General features: G+C 36.4%; 1 protein-coding gene across 1 annotated transcript; it reads right to left on the bottom strand.

Moving 5' to 3' along the window:
• Window positions 1-2,301: 2,301 nt before the first annotated feature.
• On the bottom strand, window positions 2,302-5,496 carry LOC113265809 (E3 ubiquitin-protein ligase RLIM-like). Its single transcript, XM_026513255.3, has 2 exons — window positions 5,256-5,496; window positions 2,302-3,947 (listed from the first exon to the last, which is right to left on the bottom strand). The coding sequence occupies exons 1-2, from the start codon at window positions 5,494-5,496 to the stop codon at window positions 2,302-2,304; spliced, it is 1,887 nt and encodes a 628-aa protein (XP_026369040.1).
• Between the last annotated feature and the right edge of the window lie 4,166 nt (window positions 5,497-9,662).

Below are 9,662 nucleotides of genomic sequence, written 5' to 3'. Positions count from 1 at the left end.
ATTCCCAGCCATGCAAATATCTTTTATTTTAAAAAATATTCTAGCTCAAAGATGTATTAAAAGACTTCACCAGCATACCTTGTTTATATTTTATGTTTCTGTGTAATTACTGTGGCTGCCAGCAATTCACATAGAAAATAAAGGTCAGGGGTGCCTGGGTGGCTCAGTTGGTTAAGCATCTGCCTTTGGCTTAGGTCATAATCTCAGGGTCCTGGGATTGAGCCCCACATCGGGCCCCATGCTTAGCAGGGAGTCTGCTTCTCCCTCTGCCCCTCCCCCCTGCTCATTCTTTCTCTCTCAAATAAATAGATAAAATCTTAAAAAAAAAAAAAAGTCAGTGATGATTCTGACTTTAAATTTTTAGAGAAAGGTTATACTCAGCACTGACCATATTGATATAGATTGCACACTGTACAAAATTTATGACTGTTGCTTTGGTTATGATACAGTGTACTATCACCTAAACCAGTATTGAAAATTTCAAGTAAAATTTGCTCATTTGGCCAATATACAAAAACAAAAACAAAAAAGTAAAAAACTCCAGAGTTTCTGAGCTGAATTAGGAGAAAAATCCTTCACTATATTTGGTGGAAAGGAAGTATGACCTAACATTTGATTTTATAGTGTCATGGTTTTGGGTGATACTTTGATGGGGATGATTAGAATTGAATTATGTAGGCATGTTTTTGAACTCCAGTTTTTCAGATTACAACTTGGGAGGCTCTAAGCAATAATTGGGTAGTTTGGATCATTCACATAAAGATTAAGATATATAAACCATAAGACACATTATAAGAATTAAGGATATGTTTTTTAAAATTATATGAACTAAACTTATAAATAAAAAGAAATTCAGGGTACCTGGGTGACTCAGTTGGTTAAGTGTCGGACCCTTGGTTTCTGCTCAAGTCATGATCTCAGGGTCATGGGATCGAGCCCTGCATTGGGCTCTGTGCTCAGCACAGAGTCTGCTTGAGTTTCTCTCCCTCTGCCCCTGTCCCCCCATCCATACATACTCTAAAATTAATAAATCTTTTTTAAAAAAAGAAATTGAGACTTGAATGTACTTATAAAGCAAAAAATGAAGAAATATCTATACTGGCTTTTTTCCTTAGTTGTTTACAGTCACAGCAAACCTAAGTGTGACATGTTTAAGAGCAACATAATTAAATTCTGTGGGTTTGTCATCTCATCACTTCTAAAGATAAAATGTACTTGTTCTCTTCTTTGTGGTATCAGCTCTGAGTAGATGAAAGGAAAATTAAAAGAGGATTGTTAAAGAGCTGAGTCAAAGAGGAGAATGGAGGGCAAGGGGAAGAGGCAACTACTGCCTCTCTATACCCCTTTAAGCCTAATGGTGAGAATACTGGCTTTTCACAGTTGCTAGCCTCAGGGCACTTCATCATCTCTTTGTTTCCTTTCATTCTTTACACACTTTTAGTAAATAGTCTCTTCATTAAACTCTATTCCATCACCCTTTTCAAGTCTGCCGTCATTTTTTGCCCAGGATCCTAACTGATATTTTGGTAGTGGAAAATGGGAGAAACTAATGGTAGTATTAAGGGTTGGGATAAACTGCTGGGAAGAGAGATAGGAAGACAAAGTTTTTAAAGCTTTTTACAGCATTCTATGAATGTAATGACTTTTTTATGTGACTCTAATAAATTCTTAACTTGCTTAATTATTTTGGTTGTGTTCCTGTGTCTTTGCATGCACATCTAAGATGAGACAGGGCTATGAGATGTCTGGGATTTGCATGACTAGATAAGACTACTAGGCTCTATCTGGATTGATTATATATTCAGACATTTCTCTCATGGAATTAGGAACATCCCACCCCAGTGTACCCGCTAAGTTTCTTTTGAAATTCAGCGATCGATTATGGTGTGAAATTTGGTTTTGCTCTCAGATAGGACAATATTGTTTGATTTTTTAATATTTTCTTTTATTTTGGAACAGAAATTGAGGAAAGTCCAATCATTCCTTCAGGAACCAATGCTTCAGTTCAGATTGTTACACTGGGATTCAATTTTAGATTAGATTCAGATTGTTATATTTAACAGATAGGACAATATTGCTGTCAGATAGGGCAATATTTTTTTTTTTTATTCTGGAACAGAAATTGGGGAAAGTCAATCATTCCTTCAGAAACTAATAATTCAGTTCAGATTGTTATATCAGGATTCAATATTAGATTAGATTCAGATTGTTATATTTAAGAATAACTCCAAAAGTGGACATTAGGAAGGTCACTATGTTTGTTCATCACGATAGCAGCTTATATAGCTGAGAATTCAGATCTCAATTAGAGTTTTCTCTTTCACCAGAATCTACTGCTTTTCTACGACAAATAGGACAGGTAGAGTTCTCCGACAGCCAGCGATCGATACAGTGGACGTGAAATTCATGGGAGCAAGGTAGGATGTGAAGTCTGTTGCCTTCTGTGTACTCTGTGATGCAAATACTACAGGCTTTTAATGCACCACTTTTACCAAAAGATCTTATAGGCAAGTTGTCAATTTGTGCTTTGGTGAGTCCTGTAGGTTGGTCATGATGGTCTTCATTCAAGAGGAAAAAATGGTCCAAATTAAGGGAGGTCCAAGAGTCACTTTCTTCAAATATTATTGGGCTCATAGGTCTACTTTCTCGCCTGGTTTCTGATGGTGAGCCTGATGGTAAGCTTATTTCATTACTGCCTTCAAACATCAGTGATCTAATTTCTGAATTTTCATCACTGGAGCTGGAACTGGAAATAGGACTAGAATTGAAACTAGATATGTAGCTGGAATTTGTACTGGAAATCAATGGAAAATTTGAATGGAAATCAGAACTAGGATTTGAATTGGAACCAGAACTAGTCCTACCACCAGAACCATCTCTCTCATCTGGTGACTCTGCCCTTTCCGTGCTTTGACTTGAGAGTGAGATACTGTCTACTACATCACTGTCACTGTCCATAAGGTCACTTGAGTCACTGAATCTTGTCACTGTCTGTGTAAATGTGCTCTGAATTGTAATAGATGTTGTATCATTTAAATCAGTATTTAAAAGTCTGTGAATGGGAATTCCGGTGGTACTGACATAAGCATCTGTCTGCTCATAATATGAAAACATATGCCTAAGTTCTTCTTGTTCACTGTCTAAAGTGACAGTGTTGTATGGTGTCTCATATGTTAATGGAGTTGTGCTAGCTATGCTATCAGTGTGAGAATATGCCTCAAGATGAACTTGTCCTACTTCAAGATTGAACAGTATAGTTGAACTTATCTGTTCCAATTCCCAAGATTCACCATCACTGGTTGTGTCTGAAGAACTTTCTTCTTGAACAGTAATCCTTGTTCCAGAAGTTGAAAAAAGACCCCTATTTTGCTGCTCGGGTCCAGTTATTTCCTGTCTTGATGTTTCTTCGTGCTGAATTCTAGAAAATAATTCAGTCTCCTCTACCAGAAGCTGCTCAAAAGTCTCAGGTGCTATATTCTGATGAAATCTTAGTAAAAGTTCATTCAGTGAATTTGGAGCTGAACTACTTTCAGTTCTTGCTCTGGTTCTCCGATGCTCTGGGCTCCTGCTTCTTGGTCTTCGCTGACCTCTGGTAACTGGGACTTCTATTAATGCTTCAGTTGTACTTTGTTCTGGTGTAGATGGTCTAATAAATGATTCAGATTGTGAATTTTCCACTTGCCTTTGGATATTTTCCATATTGTCTCCTCTGGGAAGTCTTGTGGATGGTACATATTCGTTCTCTGGATTTGGGCTCCCGTTATTAACATTAAAATTCATTTCTAAACCAAATCTGGAATTATCGCTATTTGAATTAATCTGGCTCAGTTCTTCCCAAGACTGGTTTTCTGTTTGCCCACTTGTCGCATTTTCAGTTTGTCCGAAAGAGTTAACCGAATCTAATAGAGAGTCACCACTAGGTGTATTGTCAGAAGAATCTCCTCCACCTGTTAACAAAAAAAAAAAAAAGTGGGGGCAGAAAGGAACTACCAAAATTAGAACCATCATAAAATAGCACTCTGAAACCTTGTTTCAAAAGCAAACAAAAAATTAGAACTTTAATACTCAGATGTTTTAAACATTTCACATTTATAGAGTTAATATTTTGTAAGCTGCATTTTCTAGATTTACAAGTAAAGGCAGGAAAGTTTGAGTTCCTCCTGAAAAGAGCTAGGTAACCCTAGATAAATTTAGAGAATTTTTTTTTAAAAGATATCTGGAGGAAGTCTGTTTTCATTATTTCATCATATACATGGCCTTGTGTACCACCATGGAAGGACAGTCAAGAGACTACATTTTTTCACTCCACTGTCAAAACATTAATGCAATTAAACAAAGTTTAGGTACAGTGCTAGTATTTTAGTTCAGTTTACATAACTGCCTAATTCTCATTAGCCTACAACATTATTTCTTCTAGGCTCTTAAGTGCTTATGGTAATATATAAAGTTATTTTAAAATATAAGACTATTGTAGGCATTGTCCAAATTTAAATAAAGTTTATAGGTTTAAAAGTTTTTGAATATTTCTTAATATTACCAAGATTTTGAGTTGACGTGAAATTGAAGGTCAGATCAAATAAATAGACTGAACCTAGCATGTGTATATGAGGCCGTACTTAAGAACCAAACTATTATATGTTGTCTTCATTCGATAATAAAATTCTCTACTTCACACTAGGAGAGAAGCACCAGACCTGATCAGAGTAGGATTTCTCAACCTTAGCACTGTTAACATTTTGGTGCTGGATGATTCTTAGTTCTGGGGAGCTATCCTGTGCATTGTGAGGTGTTTGGCAGTACTCTTGGCCTCTGCCCACTATTTGCCAGTAACACCCACTCAACATTTTTGACAACCAAAGATATCTCCAGACATTGTCAAATGTCCCTTGGGGAGTGGGGGCGAAATTACCCCCAGTTAAATGGAGTATATAATATTTTTTGTTGGTAAAGAAGTCCATGTCTTTGTACAAAAAAATAATTCAGGAAGTAGGAGGAACTTTTGGTTGAGGTAGAAAACCAAGAAAAATATCAATAGGCTATTTCACACTGTTGCCCAATTAAAGTAACCCAAATGTGAATTGGGGGAAAAAACATATCTGGACATTCTCACCAAAAATCAAGTAAATACCAGTTCTTTTTAATGAGAAGTTACTTAGCGCCAAATTAATGTGTGCCACTTCTGTATCATCTTTGGCTGACACTACTATGAAGTGACTTACCCATCCCATTCTATTCTCCCTAAAACTGAAATATACCTGTATTTTCATCTGAATTTTGCCGTGGGTTGTCTTTAATCCGTTGAAGTCTCCTCAGCAACTCTTCTAATGTAGTTTCACCTGGGATGCCTAGAAAATTGTTATCCCTCATAAGCTTGTAATCTTCTTCACTCAGGTTATTTACAAATCGATAGAAATCTTCTTCCCGGACCAATCGGTCCATCTGACTTCTGCGCCGAGCCGCAGATTCGTCTTCATCGTTGTAACCTGAATTTTCCATCTTGATGAACAAGTGGAAAGATACCTGACTTTTATGACATGGTGTTGAAAAACAATAACTGGGTCTTAATTTATGTATGAGTGTATATATAATAAATGAAATACAATAACTGGATTCTCTTCCTGCTTCGGTTGGAGTGTCAGGACCCGACGCGGTTGGATCTGCCTCCGCGTAGGTTTCTCCTGCCTTCCTGACCGCGGTTCTGCAGCTTCTGATAAGCCCTTAGTTAAGAACCGCCTTCATCTGAGAGCTTGCTAGGCACCGTTGCCTAGGTATCCATTATCTTCCTTATTGTTACCAACTAGGGACTATATTCAAGGTAGGTTTCACTTCATTCAAAACCAGCAAATACTGCCGAGGCTCATTGTGTGCCAAGCACTGTCCTTCACCGCCTTTTACCTGCATGAGCCTATTGTCAGGTTTTCAGGAGTCTTTTCCAGGCTCTGCTGTGCTCTAGTTATTTGTATGTTAAATTAAAGACCCCAAATGCAGCTAGTTATATTACATATGACTGCCTTCTTCAAAATGTCACACCAAAGTCATTCTAGTCAAATGTAACAATTCTCATTTTCAGGTGTCCAGGGAACTCTCTCTTTTCTCCTCATGAATTCCTCAAATCACAGATATTAAGAAAGCCCACAGTTTTTGATAATTGACCAGAGCCATAGCTGAATTTCTCTAGTTGGGTCGTTTCCTTTTCATTCTTTTATCATTTTTTATTATTATTTTAAAATATTTTTTATCCTTTTCACTCTTAATGGGAATTATACAGTCCCTCAAGCTTCTGTTAAAGCAAAACAAAACAAAAACAAACTAAAACTTTGGCAGGTTTTCTGGTGAATTCCTTAAAGAATTCTCCACACAAGCATAGTTTCATTTTTGGTCTCCTTTCTCATAAATATTATAAATAATCCTTAAATCTAGCCAGAATATCACAGGCACTTCTAAAACAGATCTAAAGTAGCTATTTTGCCTGCTGTAATGTGTACTGATTCTGCTGATTTTGTTCCATGTATGTTTAGTGCAGCCAGGATGGCATGGTGAGAATAATGCTCATCTGCAGTGCTATCTGAAGGAGACCTCTAAGAGTTTTTGAACTCATTAATCTTACCAGTCCCACTTAACACTTGTTTTGGAATCTTTCAGATTGTTCGAGTAAAGACAAGATTTGGCTATGGAATTTGAAACATTATTCAGTTGGACTTATTTAACAATGTGTCTGTCCAGCATAAATAATCAGTTAATGTCCACTAGAGATATGTCAAATATTGCAGAAGTCTGTACTCCCAAGTAATTTATTTTCCAGGTGACGGAAACATCACATAGAAACTGTGAAAATATATTATATGTGATAAGAGATTTATATCTATAATATTGTGTAAGTACAAGGAACTGTGTGATGATTGTTTAACGGTAGTTGGGAAATATTTCATAGGTAGTACATTTAAATCTGGATCTTTAAATATAATTATGATTTTCTACTGGTGGAAAGTGTCAGTTGGGTGTGTGTTGGTGAACAGAGAGTATGTCAGACTGAAGGAACAGACTTGAAAGACCTTGGCTTCTTTGGGGAACTGTGGCCACAGTTTTGGAGTTGGGGTGGAAATGATGTGAAATTTATCCCAGAAAGAATAATTGACAGAGACTATAAATTGAGTTTTGAGTTTTTCCTGTAAGAAATAGGACACAGATGTTTTATTATTTTTTGAGAACAGATAATGGGTTTTGTTTTTGCCTGCTTAGTGTCGACTTAACATACTTATGATAATAGCACCCTGATTTTCTTGAAGGAAAAACTGATTGTTCAATCTTAGTCCAGTTGGTTTAGGTTCAGCTGAATTCACTGCCACAGATAAAGGAAAGAACACATGATGCAGCCATGTCTAATCAGCAGATCTCAAATTACTGGTTATGGTGGCTGGTTTAAGCATGGACATGTGACCAAAAGTATGTTTATTTTATTTATTTTTTTAAAATATTTTATTTATTTATTTGACAGAGAGAAAGACAGCCAGAGAGAGAGGGAGCACAGCAGGGGGAGTGGGAGAGGAAGAAGCAGGCTCCCAGCAGAGGAGCCTGATGCGGGGCTCGATCCTAGGACTCCAGGATCACACCCTGAGCCGAAGGCAGACGCTTAATGACTGAGCCACCCAGGCACCCCCAAAAGTGTGTTTAAAAGTTAAATCTGGGGTGCCTGGGTGGCGCAGTTGGTTGCGTATCTGACTCTTGGTTTTGGCTCAGGTTATGATCTCAGGGTCATGGAATTGAATCTGCTTGTTTCTCTCTCCCTCTGCTCCTCCCCCCACAACCCCATGCTCTGTCTCTCTCTCTCACAAATAAATAAGTCTTTAAACAAATTTTTAAAAAATTAAATCTGAGATGTTACCTATAACTACTAAAAATAAAAAATTATTTTTTAATGAGGTTTCTAAGCTGGTAGGATATAAACCTGAAGATGCTTGGGGCTATCTTGTGTACCCGAGAATGAGGAAAATCAACATAAAGAGACAGAGAAAAACAGATGGAGAAAGGGCCAGATACCTAAGAAAAAATTTGAGAAATACCTGAAGCTAGATGTGCCTTAGGATCTTTAGATCTGTACACCAATGCATTTCTTCTTCTTTTATTTTTTAATGTAAAGCTTGTGTAGAATTTCTGTCACTTAGAGTTGGAAGGTTCCTAATAGTTGCAACAAGAGAGTGATATGATCAGTGAACTAGTCAGATATCAAAAAGTAATTTTTAATAAATTTGCCATCTAAAACTTATTTGCTATTATCCGTTTAATAAAGTTAACTTGTTTATATAAGTTTAATTGGGTTTAGTCTTTTATGAAAATATAAGAATACAGATTTTTTCTGTCATTTATTTAATAAGTATCAGACACTGAAGTTGTATATAATTAAGTTGAAATAAATGAGCAATCATTTTCATTTGATTATGAATCAAATCTGGTTAAGCATATAATGTTAATCTGTTAGATAAATTTCCTATTTTTCTGTACCATGAGATCCTTTTTTAAGTGTCCCTATTTTCATATGTGTTTCACATATTATACAATGTATTCTGATACTCATTTAATTGTCAGATGAAGAGAAAATATCCTGAAGTAAATTACCACTGAGCATTTGGTTTATATTAAGAAACAGAATGGTTCTGGTGGGAACTAAAATGTCTTTCACTTAATAAAGAGTGAGATAATGTTACGTGACCAATTAGCTCCCTGGTGGGATTTTTAGGATGCCTAAGTTTAGCAGAGTCTTAATTAGTGTGAGTAGGTGTGTGCTTGTGTGTGCACATACACATATAGGTGTAATGTGTTTAAAAATTTCAAACAGATGTTTGGTTAAGTTAATAACCATTGGCTCATGTGTAGTTTCTGGGTACTACTAATAGGTCTATTTCAGTTAAGTCTTGAAATTTCCTTTGCAGTGTGAATGTACTTCATCTCAAACATTGAGTTCCTAGAGCATTACCATTATTTGTTTTAAATATTTTGTTATCAATGATTGTTAACATCACAATTGGTGTTTCCAAGCATTATTTGAATTCAGTGTATTTAAAAGCAATATGCTTGAGGAAATTCAGTATATAGAAAAGAGTACTGGGTTGAAAATTTAGGTTGAAGACCAATCATTAATTCATTATTTGCCCAATCATTTAAACTCTCTAGACTCCCATTTCTAAAACTTTAATATGACAAAGTTGACTCTGTTCTTCAGTTTGATTTAGTCAGTTGCTTAGAGAATTGGGCAGTAGAATTGAAAAGAGTACCTGAACCATAGTGCTGGATTGGCAACCATGAAGTAAAGAGGAAAGGTTGAGTGGGGATTAAGTCAGTGTAGCAATGCTGAGCTAACAGAGAAGCAGGAGAATCACAATAGGTCCAAATTCCAATATCAAGCTAGAAATAACTGTCTCCCAGAACATTAATTCAAAGCCAGTAAGTTGAAATGGGGTATTGAGCCATAGAAGGCAATTGCAGAAGATTCAGAGCAGAGTCAGGGCAAGGTCATGACAAGCTTGGGCATCAAAGCCATGAGGTAGTAGCATATGTGTATGACTTTGATTTTATCTTGCTAAGTTAAAATATTTATACCTTGGATCTCTGACAGTTGGTCCTCGGTTGTCTTAATATTTTTGTTTATAAGACATTTGAAATGGATG

Source organism: Ursus arctos, chromosome X, assembly GCF_023065955.2.
Source record: "Ursus arctos isolate Adak ecotype North America chromosome X, UrsArc2.0, whole genome shotgun sequence".
Classification (NCBI taxonomy): Eukaryota; Metazoa; Chordata; class Mammalia; order Carnivora; family Ursidae; genus Ursus; species Ursus arctos.
Note: the sequence above shows the minus strand (reverse complement) of the source record. Positions and strands in the feature narration are given on the sequence as shown.